The sequence below is a fragment of the Saccoglossus kowalevskii genome, chromosome 12, assembly GCF_978046115.1.
Source record: "Saccoglossus kowalevskii chromosome 12, keSacKowa6.1, whole genome shotgun sequence".
Lineage (NCBI taxonomy): Eukaryota > Metazoa > Hemichordata > Enteropneusta > Harrimaniidae > Saccoglossus > Saccoglossus kowalevskii.
The window spans coordinates 25,901,805-25,927,263 of record NC_140652.1 but is presented as its reverse complement, the minus strand read 5'-3'; the positions used below and the strand labels follow the sequence as shown (position 1 = coordinate 25,927,263).

Here is a 25,459-nt window from a genome sequence, read left to right as displayed (position 1 = left end):
AAATAATAATAATAATAATCATGAAACAAAGGGTTAATATTAATATTTTACGACTGTATTCTTTTTGTACACTGTCACCTTTTCCGACTCCGTTTATGCTCAAACGAACTACATATTATTCGCGTACAAAACTGCGATCCTGTTTTACTGGGGGGAGTGGCACCCATTGTCGTAAGAGCCACATGATAATCGTCACAATGACGAATCACAGGACGCATCTAACTCATAACAGGTATTGTGGACGGAGCGCTGGGTGTGTTGGACATCTTCTTCTGCTGTACGCATTGTGTATATTTGTGTACTAAAAAGCCAAGGATTTTGATCAGGTCAGTCATTAAAAAAAATATATATTCCTTGTGGAAATATCAATATAACATGGCAAATTCGAAATATTATGTGACCTTTATGGCATACATATACGTACGCTTTATGTGTACGTTTCGAGATTGTCTACCTTTCACCGAAGCATATTTCATAGTGACGAAGCTGAGTGCAAGTATTGCCCATAACATGTTCTACGATATGATTATTTGACAAATGAATATACCAACACATATACTTATGTAAAATAAAGATAAAAAAACGTTAACGGTATTATCAGAATTAATTTTATTTGGGGACCGTAAAACAAAATACAAAGGATAAATATAACAATGTAAAAGAACTTATTTAAAAAAGAAAGATATTAACTATGAAATGTTCAAATAACCATTTATTTAGATTCAAGTTGATTGACACTGTGCATATGTAAAAATTAAAAATATGTATTTGTAAAAGTGACCGTTTCCCAATTTTAACGCAAAGTAGTCAGCAGACAAAACAATTGCGAAGATCTGAGATGACGCGGTGTCACTTAGAGTGAATCTCTGCAACACTGTGTGGACATTTGTTATTTAAACATCTGTGGAGACCGCGATTGTTCTATACTTTAAAAATCAAATCATTTACATAACGTCGTACCCATCACCTTCGTATCTATTGCTGGATTTCATATATAGAAATTTAATGAACTTTTTTTCTGATCACGTTTTGACTTGTGAATAAGATAATTCTTATCAGGTGACTAGACCTGAAAACAGAGATCTAAGTAATTACAGTTTAAGAATACTCTTTCTTGCAAAAGGTTAGCAAGCCCCTTGGATTTTAAAGTTCTACGAACTCTTACGTCGATATGCATAGTAAAGCTGAGCGTACTTCTTGTATATACGCATATCTGTTTTACGCACTGTATACCAGTTTAATGCAAATGTGTGGTCGATGATTTTTATGAATGCAATAATTTCAAATTTGTTTCAACAAAATTTGCCCCTCAAAATGCCGGAAATAACGTTTCAGAGGGTCTAGATGTCAGATTTTGCCCGCTCATGCAAAATGTTGTGCCGCCGCCTCTGATCACGCCATTCAATGATATTGTTCAAATCGATTTGAAGTTGTCTACAGTTGGTGGAGTATTTGATTGTGTGGAATAAATTTGAAACATCCGCTTACATTGATACGTTTGAATATTTAGTATTGGTTAACAACATCATTAATGTGCAAAATAAATAAAACAGGACCCAGCTTGGATTCGTTGCGAACACTGTTTTTATGTTACTAATGTAGGGTTTATATCAGTAATGCCTAAAAATGAACATTTTGTAAGGTGGATGGCTTGAACATCTAAATGAATAGATTCGGCTTGAGTGCCGGTATTCATTATCCGATAAAGTCGAAGTAACTATTGATTGAAAACTCATTGTAGGTGCCAACTTAGGAAGTAAAGCAAATAAATATACGGCATGATAAATACTATGTTGAATAAAATTAAACATGTACTGCGCATTTGACTCGAGCCGACGCACGCACGGAACTAAATCGTCTTCCACTCTGCCACCAATCCACAAAAGATCCCGACTTTATTTTACAACAGATCGACACGCCAGGAAACCATTCGGCTGCTGGCGTGTTTAATGTGCGAGTATTTATAAGTAGCATAATTATTACCGAGCGACTGATTTATGTACAGGAGTGATATTTGCATATTTGAAAGATGTGGGGGGAAATACCTGACCATATATGGACATATAGCAAGAGGGAAACTAAATGTTCCGCACACGTTGATATTTTTTCCCAGTATATCATCCGTACCAAACGACTTAGTTACATCCATCGAAATAAGCAAGTAATATGTACAATGTAACTTATTAAATTGACATCGAAAATACGATGACCTTAATATAGCAAACAACACATTTTTGTCGATGAGTGGGTTGTGTGGTGTCCGGACAGATCGGTCTTACTCCGTTTGTTATTCGCTTGAATATAATTGTGTTTCGTTGCGAACACATTGCATGCATCACTCATCCCAAAAACAAATTGACGTGGCATTACGTGTCCATTGGTATATTCTCCCAAACCACATACACACACATACAGTACACACAGAAAAAAATATGTTAATATCTACGATTTTATTTTTCATCGATATATCACCGACACGAAATTAAAATTAAAACAATGAAAAGTTTAGAAATTTGAAAATTAAAAACAATTAGATTACGATACATTATAAATTTCATCAATGGGTAATATGATAAAATATATGTTGAAAAAAAAACAACTCTCACACTGGTTATCAGTACGGTTCACTGCAATGAAAGGAGTCGGCCCGGGGTACGCATTCCAAATTGATGGAAGTCGCCGTATAATAGGTCTGACTCTCATCTTTCTCGATGTACATATTAAAAGTAATAGTGATGATTTTGCTGAAAATTAAGTTCAGTGGGGCTTGAATCAAACTGTAATAAGCTGAATTTATAGATTGTGTTGATGAAAATGTTCGCTATCAATTGGGATCCTCGATCTTTCACCTGTCTCAATGCTGACTACATGATCTCAGGAGACTCAAAGTTTTGCGCGGAGCTCAGTGGGACATAAACATTGCAGATAAAATTTTAACGATTATTTATAATTATTAACAAAAATTGGATCCATAATATGTTAATATCCGTTTTTAAATCTGATCTTCTTTTGGCTATAAGGTGTTAACTAGTCGGTATTCACTCTCGTCAATTTAGTTTCAGTTTTGTCACGGTAGGAAACATTATATCTGGCCATGGCCACCAAAAAATCACCATTCGATACTTAATTATAAACTTTTTGGTAGAAGCCTGCACATAAGAAAGTTGGTCATAAATCGCATGACAATGACAATATTCATTCTGGATCTAATGTCCCGTTGTTCCTTGAAATTGCATTCTTTTGTGTCTTACAGTGACGTAGTCCTAATATTGTTTAATAACCTCTATTTTTAGAATAATCCACATTTTAACACAATATTAAAGAAGAATGCATTTTTTGACACTTTTTTACACTAATGGTTTTTAAATAATTTGGGATAAGAAAAAGTACCCCATCATTTACAATATATATTTCTTTTCAGCCGATGTCACCAGCCTACAATTACAAGTATGGCATAATATCTTTGCCATAGGAACTCGTGATAAAGCGTTATAACACTGACAATATAACCACTATTAACTAAAATAAAATCACATTTTCCCGAAAAATAAGCTGATGATAAGCCAATATCCTTATATTGCCGGGAGTACAATTTATTGCAAAAATAAATAAATTCCGGGTATTTGCATTTATGAGTACACTTCTACCTTATTTCATTTGAATTGTTCGAATTTTGTACATATACTGCGACACTGTATACTCAATTTACTTGCCAAATATCGACAATATCAGATAGTGTCCGGTGAATTCAAAAGTATCACATAGTAAGTGTCCGGTATGTGCTCATGTCTAGTATAGTACCACGTGGCACACAATGGGCATAACACTATTTCGGGTTTCATACATTCATTATTTTACTTAATTTTCCAAACCCAATAAATTTGGCTGGAAAATGAATTTAACGATTCGTTGCTGGCTTTCGAAATTCAGTTTTATTTGACAAAACTAACAATGACAAAACCGAAAATCGATGCATGATAATCCATATTCGACATTTCTTACCGACTTATCGCTCAAATACCAAGGGCATTTAAACGCTGTTGGTCCTGGCTGTGAACCGGTAAAAGCAACATCAACGTGTCATTCGTTCTCGGTATACATAATTATCATAATTTTATGCATAGATGTGGTCAGCGGTACAGTTTTTCATACCAGTAACAATCTCCAAATTGCTTCCATATTCAGTACTTCAAATTTGAGATGAAAAATATTAAGATGAAGAACTTTTTCTATATTTGCTGAGACAAAATGATATATCGTTTCAAATGAAAAAGTATTTATTTAAATATTGTTTAAAAATTACAAATCACGTACACGTTTTATAGTACTGTAAAATACTTTATTTTCGCATGGAATAAATTTTCGCTATTTTCGCTGAAGCTATGATTCAGTGAAAATATCTAGCAAATATACCTTTTTTTCTATATTTTATATTTAACTCATCAGAAATTAATGAAAATAATCCATAAAAAACACCCAAAAGGTCTTTTCAGCAAAATTAATTTCAGCTAAAAATAAAGTATTTTACAGTATTTTACAGTATTATGTTAAAGGTTTTATTTATTTTTTTGTAGGTTGATTGGCGATGGCAAGGCATTTACCGAAGATATATCTTCGTCCAATCGGTATTTGCTCAATTATAATCATAACATGCGCCATAGTATGCGTCAAATTATCGTTTAAATATGTCCGACTCAGTCACAGAACCGTGAATGAAGATGAAATCACTGGTCACAGCCCCGCGCTTGTTAACATCAGAAGCAACATGCTAGTTTCGCGGAACGAGAAATGTTCGTGTCCAAAACCAGTGATCGGTCCTCTGGAAATGGACAAACGCGTGCAACAAAGAAAAGAGTTCATCGAATGGGAACGTCAGGAAGAGCAAGCAGCGGACCCTGTAACAAGATGTGTAGCAATGTCTCCCATAGAATACATTGGATCTGGTATCACGGTTGAACCTTTAAGCTCAGTCCGCCTAGTTGGCATCGAGGTCCACCCTGCTGCGTTCGAAAAAGACAACCCGGATTTAACAATATCGTTCATGTCCAGAAGGTCATTGGGATATATCTATGTGGAGACAGTTAAAAACGCGTTACAGATAACAGGCAATAACACTCGTCAAATGACAATAACAGCTGACAATGTTGACGATCTGAGCACTGTCTTAAAACATTTAATTTACACCAGTGTCGAGTACCACATAAGGCAGAGAGATGTTGTTGATATCACTTTAAGAGATTTTCACATCTCCATCAATGTCCTCACTCAGAGACTTCGCATGCCTAAGCTGTATGACCCAGGACTTGGAGGTGACATCAGCAGCAAAGTCACTGTCGTATCAAAGACATTTGAACGTTATGACTGCATCAATAAGCTCATTTTAAGTGTTAATAAATACTACCCCAATATGACCATATTAGTAGCTGATGATTCCCGGGTTAAACTACAGTTGAATGGAACTAATGTAAAACATTTTCATATGCCGTTTTTAGAAGGCTATGGTGCTGGTAAATCTCTACTTGTAAGCCAGGTGCGTACGAAGTATTTTTTGTGGACTGACGACGACTATGTATTTATAAATGAAACTATTTTAGAGCGGTTTGTAGAAAAACTAGAATCTCCAACAGCAGAGCTAGACTTAGTGGCGGGCTTCATAATGGATAACAAGGGTGTTATTTCTGATAGCATCGATAACGACATCTGGAAATGGGTTCGTTATAGAAGAGAGGAGGATGGTACCGGCTGCATTAAGAGGACAGATTCATCATTTCCATATGGTTATGTCAAAGAATTCAAGAACTGTAATTTCAAGGATGTCGCGCCAAACTTCTTTTTAGCAAAAACAGAAGCAGTACGAAAAGTAGGATTTGATCCACAGTTTGAAAGGATTTCTCATCGTGAATTTTTCGTAGATGCAATGGGGTATCTGAAGATTGCGCAGTGTGATGACGTCATTATTCTACACGATCGAGGAAGGAACATGGTTTACAACAAATACAGACATCCGAATTTTCCGGAACCAGTTGCCGTAGAACACTCTAATCATGTTTTATTTAAAAACAATCTGCAGTGCTTCCAATCATGGAATCAATTTTATTTTGGAACGAAAAAGAAGAACAGTTAGAAAAGCATTTTACTGATGCGATGAACCATGTGATGTGTTTTTACCGATCAAATAGCGGTTCATTGGCTCATGTAATTGCGTCGACTGTTTTATCTGACTTATGAATCCATTTTTGTGTGTGGTTATGACGATGGAATAGAATGGAACACTATTCCAAAAAGGAAAAGCAAGTATTGTAGCTCTGTCATTGTCATTAACTTGAGTCGCGTGTCAACATACAAACTAACCTGGGGCAAACTAAGTCTGCATTTAAAACAATGCAGGTAATCGTACGCATGTCTGAATTTAGTAACCGTTCTCCACGTGTTGAGGACCGGTGACTCAATAGTATATATATTATTGTAGCCACAGACAAAGCTTGCGACAATATGGTATTTGCTTGACGATCTAATAAAAGTATTGACACAATAAAATACCAGGGATTTTGGTAGTGTATCTTACATGCAATTTACTATTACAATATACTGCATATGGCCATCAATCTGAATAAACATGGTTGTGAAAAACATTGCATCAGCTGCGATTACCTGCAATATTTCATCATGATGCGTACTATAATTTACTATTTTACCGTTAGTGGCGCTATAATGTCGTATTCTTCGTTCTTGCGCATGCGTGGACACAATAATTGAGTGTTCATCGACGATCGCTTCCGTATTATCCTAGACTGAGTTCAGGGTAAAAATATTATTATTTTTAATGAAAGGAATGTTTTGTGCGTACGCAATAATTTTCACAATGCTTTTAAATTGTATTAGGTGTTTACTGTTTCCATGAATATACGTTCGTTATGCGAAGTTACAGCTGATACGCTGCAAACGTGCCTCTGTAAGAGAACAAGAGACAACACTATCAAACCATTGTTAATAGATTTGTTTCGTTAAGACACATATATTTATTCAAATCAGGGACGATAGCTCACATCAAAAGAATTCTCAATGATGATAGAAAACCACTCGAAACACTGAATTGATATTAGCCTGACATGTAGGTGTGAGTAGCGCCCTCGCCGACCGAACGGCATCAGACCTCACTAACGTCTGACAAAATAGTGTATGTCTCCTCGTCGGCAAAATCAAAACTGCGAATTCGCGAAGTTCGCGCCTTCTTGCAGTGAGTTGCAATGAATATTCACTTTGGTGGTCATGGTAACATCATCAATCAAAGCCTTATTGGCAAAAATCTCAGACTGATTTCAACAAGATTGGGTAGAAATTTGCCAGAACCAAATCACACATTATGTCAACAAACAAATAAACTCTGCCGTAAATGTATTGGGTTTGGAGCACCGCGGAGGGCGCAATTCACGCGACTCGTCAGGCTAAATTGATATAAGCATATTATCAAACACATAGAGGTTGGCACTATGTCCTCCTAAAATCGCGCGATCAAATTACTTGTGAACAAGCAATTATTATAATTTCGTGTACACAACTTGATCAACGCATTTTACACGCGTTGTATATGTTTCTGACTCATATCGAACACGCCGCGATGTGCTAACATTAATCTACAAAACTGCATATGAATTTTACCAGTGTCTACGCCATTGGGTCACGTGACCTATCATTCATATGTGAACTCTATTTAGGATGGTTATGGTAACCATTCTTGTGTCTCGTTTATATTTAAGGTGGTTGATCGCCAGCAAATTTCAGTCCCCGGTAATATAGATACGAATCACGTGTTTACACGGCTGGTTGTATCAGCGAGTTGCCGAAGTGATGGTCACTCATTGACATCGATCGGCGACGTAATATAGGTGCTGAAAAACTTGTGATTAAATAGCAAAATGTACCAGCATAAACGCTAGAGTAGATAAGTGTGGTGTATAGTACCTGAGAGTACGTGTTCTTCCACCATTCTATGTTTTAGGCCGCTCTCTCGGAAAAAAATAAACACATGTTGATTCCAATAACGACACATAGCACATTATCAGTTTCATTGTCAGTCTGCGAACAGGGCTGTTGGCCGCAACCCCGACCAGCTCCGACCAGTCCCGATTCCTCCCGACTAGAATCCAACTATTTATTTATCTCTACACAATTGTGAATATAACTTGATACATTAGCCAATTATATTGCATTGATTTATTTATTCCATTATTAGCATTAAGCCGATCGTAAACATTTCTGTTGACATTATAAAAAGCACAGTAAGAATCGGGAGGGAAAAATCTTATAATTCTACTGTCTCAGTACGGTAGTGAGACTGGGCGCAGCTATCTTCGCTGGTTCCCGGCGTCCTTTGCGAATGGTAGGTAGGACGCAGGTAACTAGTAATCGCCATATTGTTCCATTTGGGCCGGTTTTCCGGCCGGAAGGCACGTGACTGAGTGACGTAATTTGAAAACATTCCAAGTTCCGTTCTGCGTAAACATGTCTATAATACTACAATAAAGCCATGCTCAAACATACTGCCTGCTTAGATTTACACATTTGAGATGTTTCTGACATTCCTCGCTGTTTCTGTGAAAATTTATAACAAAAGAAACAGTTTTTTATTCACCCAACTTTCGAAAGTAAACGGAAACCCCTGAACGGCCACGAGCGTAAGCGCTGCCGTCAGGTAACCAAGGGAAATAGAACAAGCAACAAGAAAGTGACGGACCAATCAGAATGCCGGATTCATTACTAGTTACCGGCCTCTAGACTGAGGCTGAGTTCGATTGTAACGCGGGTCCCTACGCGCTTAGCGAGGGTTGCACTCGAACGACCGGGGTTGCGACGCGAATGACGTCAAATGATGTCATTTGACCTTTAAACTCTACTCGGGCTTCTCCAGCTAATGTACCAAGGTTGCTCGAGTTGTAACTCTACAAAATGTCTGCTAAACAAAAGTGAGTATGGCGAAGTTTTTGATTATGTTTTGTATTTATCAAGAGTTATATTATTATACTTAATATGAATGTGTTGGAATTAAGTTTGATTATGAATATTTGTCAACTGTTGTAAATTTGTGCACCAACAATTGTGCAGACTATATAATTTCGCGTATTATTGGTCAATTCATTTATATTTTATAGGCAAATTACAATTACTATACTAATATTAGTCTTGTTCAGCAAACTGTATGTGCATGATTTGAACTTGAGTTGAAAGTACGCACAGTTTAGTTAAAACTGATCAAAGGCAGCAACTAAAATGATAGTTGTCAACGACCAACATTACATCTTGAACTCGTTTGGCAACAATTCAAGGTCGTTGATGCCAAAATTTTGATCCGAAGTAAATGCGCAATGTCTCGTGTTGAAAATGTTGGCAATATTTCGCACAATACCATGCACTGTTGACTTCGAAATGTCGAAGGTATTGCTTACTTCTCTCATTGACTCTTGGTTTACTAAGTACCAAATACAAATCATTAGCTGCTTCTCTGGGGAAACCTGCTGTCTGCCACCGGCATGTTCTGATATAAGTAAATATCCAATCCGCTCTAAAATATAATTAAACACGGCTGGTTCGAAAGTGAAAACAAAAATCACATAATGAGTACTCCGGTACGATTACTTCAGCGAAATCCCGGATTCTAGGAACATATTTCCTACGCAAAAATAGCGTAATTAACGCAGCGATTGACATGAAATTAGATAAAATATCAAAAATAAAACCATCTTCAGTCTCTTCTGTAATTTGTTCAAAAAACTGCTGAAAAGTGACAAATTCTTGGAAGTTGTCGGCCATATTGTATATATCCGAGAGTGCAGATTTTGCCGTTCGTTTGTAATCTCCCGGGTTACGATGCTGCGCATGAGCAATAACGAAGCCTGATGTAGGTCCTACCTACTCGGGTCATGACCCGCGTTAGAATCGAACGCAGTCTTGAGTGTATGGTCCATATCAGCCTCTGCTATTCCTCCTCGTTCTTTAACATCATTCAATTTCAGCTGCAGTCTCATACCAAACCGTTTAACATCTTCCGATTCTTTCTGGTCACAGTTCCTATTGAAACTTTGCATCAATGAGTAACCATCACCTACCTCTCCATAGGGGTAGTCCAATGCCTTAAATATTTCATCAATTGTTGCATGGGGTCCCAAATTAATAACGTATTCACCTGCCTCCCCTTTCAAACTTCGACGTACAGCAGCTGTTAGAGAGCTAGCTGACAAAGTCGGGTCAGTCTTAAGGCCTTCAATTTGTGCTTTCCAAGCTCTGTAGGACACATCTCCCTTGCAGCCTTCTCCAGAGAAACTAGCCACTGGTGGCTTGGCATAACTCTGATGGTTCGCCACTCTACGCAAGTGGTCATCTCTACCACGATCACTATCCCAGTATCCTGGGGTAGATGAATGCCGATCATATTCCCGTCTCTTTTCCCTTTGGCGGCGCTCTTCACTTCGTCTCTCCCTTTCTAGACACAAGACTCTTTCAAATTCCTGGGCTTCATCTTCTTCACGTTGAATATTCTCTTCCTTGTCTAGTGCTTCACGTGCTTTTCTCCTATATTCCTCCTGTTTAATCTCATATTCCTCCTGGTCCAACTTATTATTCACCAAGTCTAGAAGGCTACGCTTATCATCCTCCATCTTCGCTTTCTCTTGTTCTCTTTCTTTACTATGGAGGAACTCCCTCAGTCTGCTATACATACCAAGTGGCTTAACATTCATGGGGGTGTCCCATCCATTAGCCTTATCGTCAACATCCTTTAGACCAAGGCCTCCTGGTTCTTTACCTCCAGTAGCCATATTATAGTGGTGTGTGTATCCCTAGTATCGAGAAACCCCCACCAGGCAATAAGCTCAAATAATCACAATACACTTCCAGACTCAAACTCACAGTAATATAGTCACCAGTGAAAAAACTCACAAATCAGCGTAGGGGACAATAAAACTTGAATGAAAAAAAACACTGTGCAACACTACGTGTTTACAGGTCAACAATATAATATCTAAGGTATGCTTCGCACAATCACCCTACAAAATAGGCAGAGAAAAAAACTAAGCCTACATACACCACAAAAAAATCAACAAGCGCGCATAGCAGGATGCAAATCACAGGTTCAGTGACATAAGATCTCACTAGGCAAAAAAATACAGTTTCTCCACTCTACAAACTAAAAGGACAGAGTATGTGAAAAACTGGATTTTCTCTCACACCTTTTGCACAAGTAAAAAAAAATTCTGCTGTCAACAATTTGTTTACACCATAACACGGCGTATTACTAGTTACCGGTACGGCTTGGCTTGGTACGCCATGACACTTGAGGCGGGAACCAGCCAAGCAGCTATCCTGCAATAAACAAATGTTTTATACATTTATCGCAAATATAAAATATATGCTAGTATTTTCATACACTAATTTTAGTATAACATGATTTATAATAGCTCGTACTTTGAAATAAATACTATTGTCGATCTATGTAGTAAAGGTTACTAATACTGCCCTCTACCGGCAAGAAATAACAAAAACTGGCCTCTATATGGAAATATTAGTGTCGGGATTCTCCAACTGTTCTGTTGAACCCTAAGGAATGTGATTCCATCGCATGATCGACGTCAATGTAATGATAAAACTAATCTTTTTGTATACTGACAATTCTTGATAATCTGCTGTCGTAAACGTCTGGTAAGCTGAACATGACGTCCGACCCTCTTGGGTATCGTCTCCGAGGTTTCTCCTCCAGACCGAGACTTCTTCTCAGACGCCTTATTTTCTTCGTCATCGAATCATGTCTGAATGGCCTGTCGCCCAAACCAACAGCTTTTTCAATCTCTTGAACCTCCTGCATTCGCTTCAGTTTCATCAGATTTCGTTTTTCTTCCTGCACCAACGAAAGAATTGACTTAGCCTCTTGGAGTTTATCGGAGGTGCCCAGCATCTTGGAATGTAATATAGCTATTTCTACTCCCATGTTTATGCTGTCATGACGACACTTCTTTCTGGGGAAGAGTTTCAGGTCTTTTCTTAGGCGTGCAACATCCCTGGCGAGTTCAAGTCTATCGGGATCCTCGTACTTAACTGAAAACGAAACAGTGTTCGAAATAGTACTAGTGTATGAATGATTTGGCCGGCTAACACATCGAAACCCATGCTTACATGTTACATGGAAGGTACTAACAGAAAGAGCCACGACGCCTATCAAGTGGCCACTTAAGCCTCTTAACTGGCTTATTTCCTTTTGTTTCAACCCAAATTAATCCTGATAAGGACATTGTTTAGCTCATCTTTGATGTTGATGATAGTTTGCGATTGTTTACAGTAACGAGTTAGCGGAGTATGATACAACCCCGCCATTTTTTTAATGTGACTATAAAATATATGCGCATTATGAAACTACGGTCATTACACATGCGCACTGGGTTTGTTTAGGTGTGAAAGGTCAAAATAACAACAACAATTCCTAAGGACTCCTAAAAATATTATCACAGAGAAAGTGTCTAGGCATGCTCTTCTTTCGATACTATCTTTTTTGTTGGTGTTCGCCGATGTCCGGTGGTCAAACATTTCGACAGTTAGTACCTTCTATGCATGTTACAACACCACAGTCATCACTGAGGGCGCGCTCGAATTTTATACATGTATAAGCAAACAATGTGTTTACACGCGCTGTCCACTTCGCCTGGGAGCCATATCTAACACAGCGCGGTCTGATGATCATGACACTTTAAAATGGCGGAGTTACTAGTATTTCTCTACATCTCACTAGCAGATTCATTCAATGTGTTCTATTATGTAATGGGTTTCACATGGTGTAATTCAGGGCTTCATAAGACCCACTAGCATAATCAAGCCTCACAAATGTTTCGGAAAATGGCATGCTCCACAGTGCCCAGTTAATTCTGAACTTGATATTTTTACGTTTCTGGCCACTAACTGTTTTCAATTCAATTTCTCATACTTTAAATGGATATGCCACACAAATAGACGAAGGTTTTTGTCTTTCAACTGCGTCGAAAAATTAGCCAGTATATCGAAGTGCGCCCTCACAGACATAATTTAATTGGCTAGCAAGAGCCACGTCGTTATTTTCCCTGGTCTGAGACCTAAGGCCAAAAAAAATTGTTTTCTTGCCCTCAGCGACCGACCGAAAAATATGAAATATCCGGTCACGTTTTTTTCCCATATACTTCGGCTATTTACGATACCTTTAGTTTTCGAGAGTTTAAAAAAAATCCGACCGACCGACCCAATTTTTCAATTTTCCGACTTGAGGGCAACATAAGCTTTTGGGGGGGGCCAAATAGTTGCCCAATGACAATCGCAAAGCTGTTGGGGGGGTATACTCACTCTGATAGTCAGGGGAAATGTCATAACCTTGTCTGAGTAATTGTCTTTGTCTTCGTTTACGGAATTCTACCACCATGTTGTATATGTCTAACCTCCCAATATAATAAGACAACATCTGTAAAAATACCAGACTATTCTCTGCCAGTAAATGTTGTCCCTCCAATAGCGCCAGCATCTGTTCACCTGTGAAAACTTCGTACAGGATTGATCTTGGTTTTACGTGATCTATCAGAAAACAAACGTAATTAACATACATGTCACTTGAGGGCGTCTTTGAAAATATGTGCTTAGATAGTTCAGTCACTGAATATGGTGCATTCCGATTAACACCTCCCTACCCTCTGCGATTCCAGAGCATCACTACAATAAAATAACCATTCGACTGTCTTGCATTTCTTTTACACAATAATCAAAGTTCATCGTAGATGGCGCACTCTCACCTCGTGACAAAAACTTCATATCATCCACATTTTCTCGGGTTAATGTTTTACCAATCTGATCAAGCAATGTACAGTATTGTAGGTGATCACGTGATTCGACTCGTCTGACGTAATAATCTTCCATCTTCCGCCTCAGCTGGCGCCCTTCGATCTCTGAAAAGTCAGGGAGGCTTCTTCTTGTGCTGATGTCCTTCGGATCCAGCGGGGGGAGATATTTCATTGGTCTACTAGCCCGGAAGTAACCCCCGGGGACGTGACGTAGATGGGACATTACGTCACGCGCAGTGGGGATGTAACACCTGATCACATGATTACGTTACAAACTGGTCGCCTATGAAAGAACAACACAAAACTAAATGTACCTATGGACCTTTCAATACTTGCGCACTGCAATACAGACTTCCCGTTTTCGACATTGTGAAATTCTTTCGTTTTTATGCAGAAAAATACAGTATTTTTACCAAGTAAAATCATATTTATTAAATTTATTTTTCATACATGAGTTGTTGAACACATTACATAGTTTGTAATTTCCGTCATTCAGCTTCTTTCAGTCATAATTCAAGACAAATAAAAGGTAAAAATATAGAGAATATAGAAAATTATCTTTTTCTGTAATCTTGTGTAATCGGTAATTATGAAAATTATTTATGGGTGCATAGGTAATACATTTCGTTATGAAGCATTCTCGATATAAATTGTTTTGTCCAAAAAAAACCGAAAGAATATCACAATGTCGAAATTAGAAAGTCTTTATCGTTGTGTTGCGCCCTCAGGCGACGACGCGCCCATGTTATGTACATGGATATTAAGGAATGACGTACTTGCATATTAATTAAAACTATAATATGTTAACGACATTTACTGTATTCTAAATAAAGAACGATTACGGTAGTCGAACGCAGTTTCCCATTTGAACCGTGACGACATTTCTTCTTGTTTCGTCTACGTCATTTTGCGTCTTGAATGCGTTCCGCCGCTAAATGGAGCGACTCGTAGAAGAGGTTAATGAAATTTTACATAATACAACACCATTCAACAAATATATATTATTTTATAATTGCCACATATTTGTATTTCTGTCATTTCACATGGAGACTAGTTCTCCAAAATAATTACGGGCCTAATATAAACAAAACTTGTCGCACAGTAAACGGCACAATTGTACAACTTATTACATTACCATACAAACTATAGGTTTCACACCACAATTAGAATGTGTATCTTGGCTTCAAAGAACTGTGCAGTTTTATTGTGATTTTTGATTTACGGGTATGTAAAACGAAATTACATTAACGGATGTAATTGATAACTTTTCCAATGAAATCCTTAGCATCCCGTTGGCAGGCCAGTCACACTGGTTCTCACTTTAAGAGGTTACGATCCCCCTTGCCAAATGCTAAGTACAACTGAAACTAATATATACATATTTACATGAAAATGTGTCCACCTGTGCGGATCTGTTTGTGCAGGAGTTTTACGACCGTATGCTCCTACTTACGTCAACCAAACTTGTCATGTGGGAAGTTGGCACCCAAGGCTCACAGGTGCTACACCTTGCCCAAGGGTGACCTGGAAGTAGTTGTGGCAAAGGGTAACCTCATTCTCCCACGTCCATAGACTCCACAACCGGATGTAGTTTAAAATCTTGCCCAGGACACATATATACATATTTAAATAAACGTAAACGTTGCCTTTAATAGGTAATACCTCACACGTGAGGCTGAGTTGGTGCAAGGCTTTTATGACCGTATGCCCTTACTGACGTCAACCAAACTTATTATGTGGGAAGTTGGCACCCAAGGATGACAGGTACTACACCTTGCCCAAGGGTGACCTGGAGGTAGTTGTGGCAAAGGGTTACCTCATTCTCCCACGTCCATAGACTCCACAACCGGATGTAGTTTAAAATCTTGCCCAGGACACATATATACATATTTAAATAAACGTAAACGTTGCCTTTAATAGGTAATACCTCACACGTGAGGCTGAGTTGGTGCAAGGCTTTTATGACCGTATGCCCTTACTGACGTCAACCAAACTTATTATGTGGGAAGTTGGCACCCAAGGCTGACAGGTGCTACACCTTGCCCAAGGGTGACCTGGATGTAGTTGTGGCAAAGGGTAACCTCATTCTCCCACGTCCATATACTCCACAACCGGATGTAGTTTAAAATCTTGCCCAGGACACATATATACATATTTAAATAAACGTAAATGTTGCCTTTAATAGGTAATACCTCACACGTGAGGCTGAGTTGGTGCAAGGCTGAGGCAGGCTCCAGCCAAGTAAGTTTGAGGTCGTTTTCACCCATAAAACGTGGTCTAGTACAACACCCCCATACTACTCAGTGTGCTATGTTTTATTCATTTATTTGAGCCATATTTGAGATTTAAGCAAGTGTTGTCACAAAACATAAGTATTCTATCAGTCTGAGAGCAAAGACTAGATGTCACTTTTCACATTAGTTAACATCAATAACATCTGACGATCATCCCGTCCAGGGGTGCTATTCTTTTGTATTTAGAAAAAAAAAATTCGGTTGCGCTGCCCTTCTTTTTATTAACCGGTTGAGTCTGATATTGCTTGAAAATTTATATTTCGGACGTTAACACATCGAAACAGCTGTTGTATAGTTGATCGGTCTGTAGACTAATTCATCAAATCCGACATGTATGTGCCTATGTAATATAAATTGAAATGATAATAATAATAATAATCATGAAACAAAGGGTTAATATTAATATTTTACGACTGTATTCTTTTTGTACACTGTCACCTTTTCCGACTCCGTTTATGCTCAAACGAACTACATATTATTCGCGTACAAAACTGCGATCCTGTTTTACTGGGGGGGGGAGTGGCACCCATTGTCGTAAGAGCCACATGATAATCGTTACAATGACGAATCACAGGACGCATCTAACTCATAACAGGTATTGTGGACGGAGCGCTGGGTGTGTTGGACATCTTCTTCTGCTGTACGCATTGTGTATATTTGTGTACTAAAAAGCCAAGGATTTTGATCAGGTCAGTCATTAAAAAAAATATATATTCTTTGTGGAAATATCAATATAACATGACAAATTCGAAATATTATGTGACCTTTATGGCATACATATACGTACGCTTTATGTGTACGTTTCGAGATTGTCTACCTTTCACCGAAGCATATTTCATAGTGACGAAGCTGAGTGCAAGTATTGCCCATAACATGTTCTACGATATGATTATTTGACAAATGAATATACCAACACATATACTTATGTAAAATAAAGATAAAAAAACGTTAACGGTATTATCAGAATTAATTTTATTTGGGGACCGTAAAACAAAATACAAAGGATAAATATAACAATGTAAAAGAACTTATTTAAAAAAGAAAGATATTAACTATGAAATGTTCAAATAACCATTTATTTAGATTCAAGTTGATTGACACTGTGCCTATGTAAAAATTAAAAATATGTATTTGTAAAAGTGACCGTTTCCCAATTTTAACGCAAAGTAGTCAGCAGACAAAACAATTGCGAAGATCTGAGATGACGCGATGTCACTTAGAGTGAATCTCTGCAACACTGTGTGGACATTTGTTATTTAAACATCTGTGGAGACCGCGATTGTTCTATACTTTAAAAATCAAATTATTTACATAACGTCGTACCCATCACCTTCGTATCTATTGCTGGATTTCATATATAGAAATTTAATGAACTTTTTTTCTGATCACGTTTTGACTTGTGAATAAAATAATTCTGATCAGGTGACTAGACCTGAAAACAGAGATCTAAGTAATTACAGTTTAAGAATACTCTTTCTTGCAAAAGGTTAACAAGCCCCTTGGATTTTAAAGTTCTACGAACTCTGACGTCGATATGCATAGTAAAGCTGAGCGTACTTCTTGTATATACGCATATCTGTTTTACGCACTGTATACCAGTTTAATGCAAATGTGTGGTCGATGATTTTTATGAATGCAATAATTTCAAATTTGTGTCAACAAAATTTGCCCCTCAAAATGCCGGAAATAACGTTTCAGTGGGTTGTGTGGTGTCCGGACAGATCGGTCTTACTCCGTTTGTTATTCGCTTGAATATAATTTTGTTTCGTTGCGAACACATTGCATGCATCACTCATCCCAAAAACAAATTGACGTGGCATTACGTGCCCATTTGTATATTCTCCCAAACCACATACACACACACACATACAGTACACACAGAAAAAAATATGTTAATATCTACGATTTTATTTTTCATCGATATATCACCGACACGAAATTAAAATTAAAACAATGAAAAGTTTAGAAATTTGAAAATTAAAATCAATTAGATTACGATACATTATAAACTTCATCAATGGGTAATATGATAAAATATATGTTGAAAAAAACAACTCTCACACTGGTTATCAGTATGGTTCACTGCAATGAAAGGAGTCGGCCCGGGGCACGCATTCCAAATTGATGGAAGTCGCCGTATAATAGGTCTGACTCTCATCTTTCTCGATGTACATATTAAAAGTAATAGTGATGATTTTGCTGAAAATTAAGTTCAGTGGGGCTTGTATCAAACTGTAATAAGCTGAATTTATAGATTGTGTTGATGAAAATGTTCGCTATCAATTGGGATCCTCGATCTTTCACCTGTCTCAATGCTGACTACATGATCTCAGGAGACTCAAAGTTTTGCGCGGAGCTCAGTGGGACATAAACATTGCAGATAAAATTTTAACGATTATTTATAATTATTAACAAAAATTGGATCCATAATATGTTAATATCCGTTTTTAAATCTGATCTTCTTTTGGCTATAAGGTGTTAACTAGTCGGTATTCACTCTCGTCAATTTAGTTTCAGTTTTGTCACGGTAGGAAACATTATATCTGGCCATGGCCACCAAAAAATCACCATTCGATACTTAATTATAAACTTTTTGGTAGGAGCCTGCACATAAGAAAGTTGGTCATAAATCGCATGACAATGACAATATTCATTCTGGATCTAATGTCCCATTGTTCCTTGAAATTGCATTCTTTTGTGTCTTACAGTGACGTAGTCCTAATATTGTTTAATAACCTCTATTTTTAGAATAATCCACATTTTAACACAATATTAAAGAAGAATGCATTGTTTGACACTTTTTTACACTCATGGTTCTTAAATAATTTGGGATAAGAAAAAGTATCCCATCATTTACAATATATATTTCTTTTCAGCCGATGTCACCAGCCTACAATTACAAGTATGGCATAATATCTTTGCCATAGGAACTCGTGATAAAGCGTTATAACACTGACAATATAACCACTATTAACTAAAATAAAATCACATTTTCCCGAAAAATAAGCTGATGATAAGCCAATATCCTTATATTGCTGGGAGTACAATTTATTGCAAAATTAATAAATTTCGGGTATTTGCATTTTTGAGTACACTACTACCTTATTTCATTTGAATTGTTCGAATTTTTTACATATACTGTGACACTGTATACTCAATTTACTTGCCAAATATCGACAATATCAGATATTGTCCGGTGAGTTCAAAAGTATCACAAAGTAAGTGTCCGGTATGTGCTCATGTCTAGTATAGTACCACGTGGCACACAAAGGGCATAACACTATTTCGGGTTTCATACATTCATTATTTTACTTAATTTTCCAAACCCAATAAATTTGGCTGGAAAATGAATTTAACGATTCGTTGCTGGCTTTCGAAATTCAGTTTTAATATTTGACAAAGCTAACAATGACAAAACCGAAAATCGATGCATGATAATCCATATTCGACATTTCTTACCGACTTATCGCTCAAATACCAAGGGCATTTAAACGCTGTTGGTCCTGGCTGTGAACCGGTAAAAGCAACATCAACGTGTCATTCGTTCTCGGTATACATAATTATCATAATTGTATGCATAGATGTGGTCAGTGGTACAGTTTTTCATACCAGTAACAATCTCCAAATTGCTTCCATATTCAGTACTTCAAATTTGAGATGAGAAATATTAGATGAAGAACTTTTTCTATATTTGCTGAGACAAAATGATATATCGTTTCAAATGAAAAAGTATTTATTTAAATATTGTTTAAAAATTACAAATCACGTACACGTTTTATAGTACTGTAAAATACTTTATTTTCGCATGGAATAAATTTTCGCTATTTTCGCTGAAGCTATGATTCAGTGAAAATATCTAGCAAATATACCTTTTTTTCTATATTTTATATTTAACTCATCAGAAATTAATGAAAATAATCCATAAAAAACACCCAAAAGGTCTTTTCAGCAAAATTAATTTCAGCTAAAAATAAAGTATTTTACAGTATTTTACAGTATTATGTTAAAGGTTTTATTTATTTTTTTGTAGGTTGATTGGCGATGGCAAGGCATTTACCGAAGATATATCTTCGTCCAATCGGTATTTGCTCAATTATAATCATAACATGCGCCATAGTATGCGTCAAATTATCGTTTAAATATGTCCGACTCAGTCACAGAACCGTGAATGAAGATGAAATCACTGGTCACAGCCCCGCGCTTGTTAACATCAGAAGCAACATGCTAGTTTCGCGGAACGAGAAATGTTCGTGTCCAAAACCAGTGATCGGTCCTCTGGAAATGGACAAACGCGTGCAACAAAGAAAAGAGTTCATCGAATGGGAACGTCAGGAAGAGCAAGCAGCGGACCCTGTAACAAGATGTGTAGCAATGTCTCCCATAGAATACATTGGATCTGGTATCACGGTTGAACCTTTAAGCTCAGTCCGCCTAGTTGGCATCGAGGTCCACCCTGCTGCGTTCGAAAAAGACAACCCGGATTTAACAATATCGTTCATGTCCAGAAGGTCATTGGGATATATCTATGTGGAGACAGTTAAAAACGCGTTACAGATAACAGGCAATAACACTCGTCAAATGACAATAACAGCTGACAATGTTGACGATCTGAGCACTGTCTTAAAACATTTAATTTACACCAGTGTCGAGTACCACATAAGGCAGAGAGATGTTGTTGATATCACTTTAAGAGATTTTCACATCTCCATCAATGTCCTCACTCAGAGACTTCGCATGCCTAAGCTGTATGACCCAGGACTTGGAGGTGACATCAGCAGCAAAGTCACTGTCGTATCAAAGACATTTGAACGTTATGACTGCATCAATAAGCTCATTTTAAGTGTTAATAAATACTACCCCAATATGACCATATTAGTAGCTGATGATTCCCGGGTTAAACTACAGTTGAATGGAACTAATGTAAAACATTTTCATATGCCGTTTTTAGAAGGCTATGGTGCTGGTAAATCTCTACTTGTAAGCCAGGTGCGTACGAAGTATTTTTTGTGGACTGACGACGACTATGTATTTATAAATGAAACTATTTTAGAGCGGTTTGTAGAAAAACTAGAATCTCCAACAGCAGAGCTAGACTTAGTGGCGGGCTTCATAATGGATAACAAGGGTGTTATTTCTGATAGCATCGATAACGACATCTGGAAATGGGTTCGTTATAGAAGAGAGGAGGATGGTACCGGCTGCATTAAGAGGACAGATTCATCATTTCCATATGGTTATGTCAAAGAATTCAAGAACTGTAATTTCAAGGATGTCGCGCCAAACTTCTTTTTAGCAAAAACAGAAGCAGTACGAAAAGTAGGATTTGATCCACAGTTTGAAAGGATTTCTCATCGTGAATTTTTCGTAGATGCAATGGGGTATCTGAAGATTGCGCAGTGTGATGACGTCATTATTCTACACGATCGAGGAAGGAACATGGTTTACAACAAATACAGACATCCGAATTTTCCGGAACCAGTTGCCGTAGAACACTCTAATCATGTTTTATTTAAAAACAATCTGCAGTGCTTCCAATCATGGAATCAATTTTATTTTGGAACGAAAAAGAAGAACAGTTAGAAAAGCATTTTACTGATGCGATGAACCATGTGATGTGTTTTTACCGATCAAATAGCGGTTCATTGGCTCATGTAATTGCGTCGACTGTTTTATCTGACTTATGAATCCATTTTTGTGTGTGGTTATGACGATGGAATAGAATGGAACACTATTCCAAAAAGGAAAAGCAAGTATTGTAGCTCTGTCATTGTCATTAACTTGAGTCGCGTGTCAACATACAAACTAACCTGGGGCAAACTAAGTCTGCATTTAAAACAATGCAGGTAATCGTACGCATGTCTGAATTTAGTAACCGTTCTCCACGTGTTGAGGACCGGTGACTCAATAGTATATATATTATTGTAGCCACAGACAAAGCTTGCGACAATATGGTATTTGCTTGACGATCTAATAAAAGTATTGACACAATAAAATACCAGGGATTTTGGTAGTGTATCTTACATGCAATTTACTATTACAATATACTGCATATGGCCATCAATCTGAATAAACATGGTTGTGAAAAACATTGCATCAGCTGCGATTACCTGCAATATTTCATCATGATGCGTACTATAATTTACTATTTTACCGTTAGTGGCGCTATAATGTCGTATTCTTCGTTCTTGCGCATGCGTGGACACAATAATTGAGTGTTCATCGACGATCGCTTCCGTATTATCCTAGACTGAGTTCAGGGTAAAAATATTATTATTTTTAATGAAAGGAATGTTTTGTGCGTACGCAATAATTTTCACAATGCTTTTAAATTGTATTAGGTGTTTACTGTTTCCATGAATATACGTTCGTTATGCGAAGTTACAGCTGATACGCTGCAAACGTGCCTCTGTAAGAGAACAAGAGACAACACTATCAAACCATTGTTAATAGATTTGTTTCGTTAAGACACATATATTTATTCAAATCAGGGACGATAGCTCACATCAAAAGAATTCTCAATGATGATAGAAAACCACTCGAAACACTGAATTGATATTAGCCTGACATGTAGGTGTGAGTAGCGCCCTCGCCGACCGAACGGCATCAGACCTCACTAACGTCTGACAAAATAGTGTATGTCTCCTCGTCGGCAAAATCAAAACTGCGAATTCGCGAAGTTCGCGCCTTCTTGCAGTGAGTTGCAATGAATATTCACTTTGGTGGTCATGGTAACATCATCAATCAAAGCCTTATTGGCAAAAATCTCAGACTGATTTCAACAAGATTGGGTAGAAATTTGCCAGAACCAAATCACACATTATGTCAACAAACAAATAAACTCTGCCGTAAATGTATTGGGTTTGGAGCACCGCGGAGGGCGCAATTCACGCGACTCGTCAGGCTAAATTGATATAAGCATATTATCAAACACATAGAGGTTGGCACTATGTCCTCCTAAAATCGCGCGATCAAATTACTTGTGAACAAGCAATTATTATAATTTCGTGTACACAACTTGATCAACGCATTTTACACGCGTTGTATATGTTTCTGACTCATATCGAACACGCCGCGATGTGCTAACATTAATCTACAAAACTGCATATGAATTTTACCAGTGTCTACGCCATTGGGTCACGTGACCTATCATTCATATGTGAACTCTATTTAGGATGGTTATGGTAACCATTCTTGTGTCTCGTTTATATTTAAGGTGGTTGATCGCCAGCAAATTTCAGTCCCCGGTAATATAGATACGAATCACGTGTTTACACGGCTGGTTGTATCAGCGAGTTGCCGAAGTGATGGTCACTCATTGACATCGATCGGCGACGTAATATAGGTGCTGAAAAACTTGTGATTAAATAGCAAAATGTACCAGCATAAACGCTAGAGTAGATAAGTGTGGTGTATAGTACCTGAGAGTACGTGTTCTTCCACCATTCTATGTTTTAGGCCGCTCTCTCGGAAAAAAATAAACACATGTTGATTCCAATAACGACACATAGCACATTATCAGTTTCATTGTCAGTCTGCGAACAGGGCTGTTGGCCGCAACCCCGACCAGCTCCGACCAGTCCCGATTCCTCCCGACTAGAATCCAACTATTTATTTATCTCTACACAATTGTGAATATAACTTGATACATTAGCCAATTATATTGCATTGATTTATTTATTCCATTATTAGCATTAAGCCGATCGTAAACATTTCTGTTGACATTATAAAAAGCACAGTAAGAATCGGGAGGGAAAAATCTTATAATTCTACTGTCTCAGTACGGTAGTGAGACTGGGCGCAGCTATCTTCGCTGGTTCCCGGCGTCCTTTGCGAATGGTAGGTAGGACGCAGGTAACTAGTAATCGCCATATTGTTCCATTTGGGCCGGTTTTCCGGCCGGAAGGCACGTGACTGAGTGACGTAATTTGAAAACATTCCAAGTTCCGTTCTGCGTAAACATGTCTATAATACTACAATAAAGCCATGCTCAAACATACTGCCTGCTTAGATTTACACATTTGAGATGTTTCTGACATTCCTCGCTGTTTCTGTGAAAATTTATAACAAAAGAAACAGTTTTTTATTCACCCAACTTTCGAAAGTAAACGGAAACCCCTGAACGGCCACGAGCGTAAGCGCTGCCGTCAGGTAACCAAGGGAAATAGAACAAGCAACAAGAAAGTGACGGACCAATCAGAATGCCGGATTCATTACTAGTTACCGGCCTCTAGACTGAGGCTGAGTTCGATTGTAACGCGGGTCCCTACGCGCTTAGCGAGGGTTGCACTCGAACGACCGGGGTTGCGACGCGAATGACGTCAAATGATGTCATTTGACCTTTAAACTCTACTCGGGCTTCTCCAGCTAATGTACCAAGGTTGCTCGAGTTGTAACTCTACAAAATGTCTGCTAAACAAAAGTGAGTATGGCGAAGTTTTTGATTATGTTTTGTATTTATCAAGAGTTATATTATTATACTTAATATGAATGTGTTGGAATTAAGTTTGATTATGAATATTTGTCAACTGTTGTAAATTTGTGCACCAACAATTGTGCAGACTATATAATTTCGCGTATTATTGGTCAATTCATTTATATTTTATAGGCAAATTACAATTACTATACTAATATTAGTCTTGTTCAGCAAACTGTATGTGCATGATTTGAACTTGAGTTGAAAGTACGCACAGTTTAGTTAAAACTGATCAAAGGCAGCAACTAAAATGATAGTTGTCAACGACCAACATTACATCTTGAACTCGTTTGGCAACAATTCAAGGTCGTTGATGCCAAAATTTTGATCCGAAGTAAATGCGCAATGTCTCGTGTTGAAAATGTTGGCAATATTTCGCACAATACCATGCACTGTTGACTTCGAAATGTCGAAGGTATTGCTTACTTCTCTCATTGACTCTTGGTTTACTAAGTACCAAATACAAATCATTAGCTGCTTCTCTGGGGAAACCTGCTGTCTGCCACCGGCATGTTCTGATATAAGTAAATATCCAATCCGCTCTAAAATATAATTAAACACGGCTGGTTCGAAAGTGAAAACAAAAATCACATAATGAGTACTCCGGTACGATTACTTCAGCGAAATCCCGGATTCTAGGAACATATTTCCTACGCAAAAATAGCGTAATTAACGCAGCGATTGACATGAAATTAGATAAAATATCAAAAATAAAACCATCTTCAGTCTCTTCTGTAATTTGTTCAAAAAACTGCTGAAAAGTGACAAATTCTTGGAAGTTGTCGGCCATATTGTATATATCCGAGAGTGCAGATTTTGCCGTTCGTTTGTAATCTCCCGGGTTACGATGC

The 25,459-nt window shown here is 37.6% G+C and overlaps 3 protein-coding genes across 3 annotated transcripts; 2 read left to right on the top strand and 1 right to left on the bottom strand.

Moving 5' to 3' along the window:
* Positions 1–211: 211 nt before the first annotated feature.
* Positions 212–6,630, top strand: LOC100368606 (beta-1,4 N-acetylgalactosaminyltransferase 1-like). Its single transcript, XM_085506541.1, has 2 exons — positions 212–326; positions 4,575–6,630. Exon 2 carries the CDS (start codon positions 4,586–4,588, stop codon positions 6,122–6,124), a length of 1,539 nt encoding a protein of 512 aa, XP_085362667.1. The 5' UTR covers positions 212–326; positions 4,575–4,585; the 3' UTR covers positions 6,125–6,630.
* A 4,361-nt stretch (positions 6,631–10,991) lies between these two features.
* On the bottom strand, positions 10,992–14,120 carry LOC102803763 (uncharacterized). Its single transcript, XM_085506542.1, has 4 exons — positions 13,794–14,120; positions 13,354–13,578; positions 11,660–12,084; positions 10,992–11,355 (listed from the first exon to the last, which is right to left on the bottom strand). The coding sequence occupies exons 1-4, from the start codon at positions 14,062–14,064 to the stop codon at positions 11,173–11,175; spliced, it is 1,104 nt and encodes a 367-aa protein (XP_085362668.1). The 5' UTR covers positions 14,065–14,120; the 3' UTR covers positions 10,992–11,172.
* Positions 14,121–16,709: 2,589 nt separating this feature from the next.
* Positions 16,710–22,221, top strand: LOC146735666 (beta-1,4 N-acetylgalactosaminyltransferase 1-like). Its single transcript, XM_085506537.1, has 2 exons — positions 16,710–16,824; positions 20,166–22,221. Exon 2 carries the CDS (start codon positions 20,177–20,179, stop codon positions 21,713–21,715), a length of 1,539 nt encoding a protein of 512 aa, XP_085362663.1. The 5' UTR covers positions 16,710–16,824; positions 20,166–20,176; the 3' UTR covers positions 21,716–22,221.
* Positions 22,222–25,459: the final 3,238 nt, after the last annotated feature.

What these genes read in the sequence shown, in the direction of transcription:
- LOC102803763 (XM_085506542.1), bottom strand. Translation starts at nt 14,064, where the DNA reads ATGTCCCATCTACGTCACGTCCCCGGGGGTTACTTCCGGGCTAGTAGA. An exon ending in TATGAAGTTTTTGTCACGAG is followed by an intron (nt 13,579 to 13,793) that starts GTGAGAGTGCGC and finishes GTTTTCTGATAG; the next exon opens with ATCACGTAAAACCAAGATCA. An exon ending in CATTTCCCCTGACTATCAGA is followed by an intron (nt 12,085 to 13,353) that starts GTGAGTATACCC and finishes TTTCGTTTTCAG; the next exon opens with TTAAGTACGAGGATCCCGAT.
- LOC100368606 (XM_085506541.1), top strand. Translation starts at nt 4,586, where the DNA reads ATGGCAAGGCATTTACCGAAGATATATCTTCGTCCAATCGGTATTTGC.
- LOC146735666 (XM_085506537.1), top strand. Translation starts at nt 20,177, where the DNA reads ATGGCAAGGCATTTACCGAAGATATATCTTCGTCCAATCGGTATTTGC.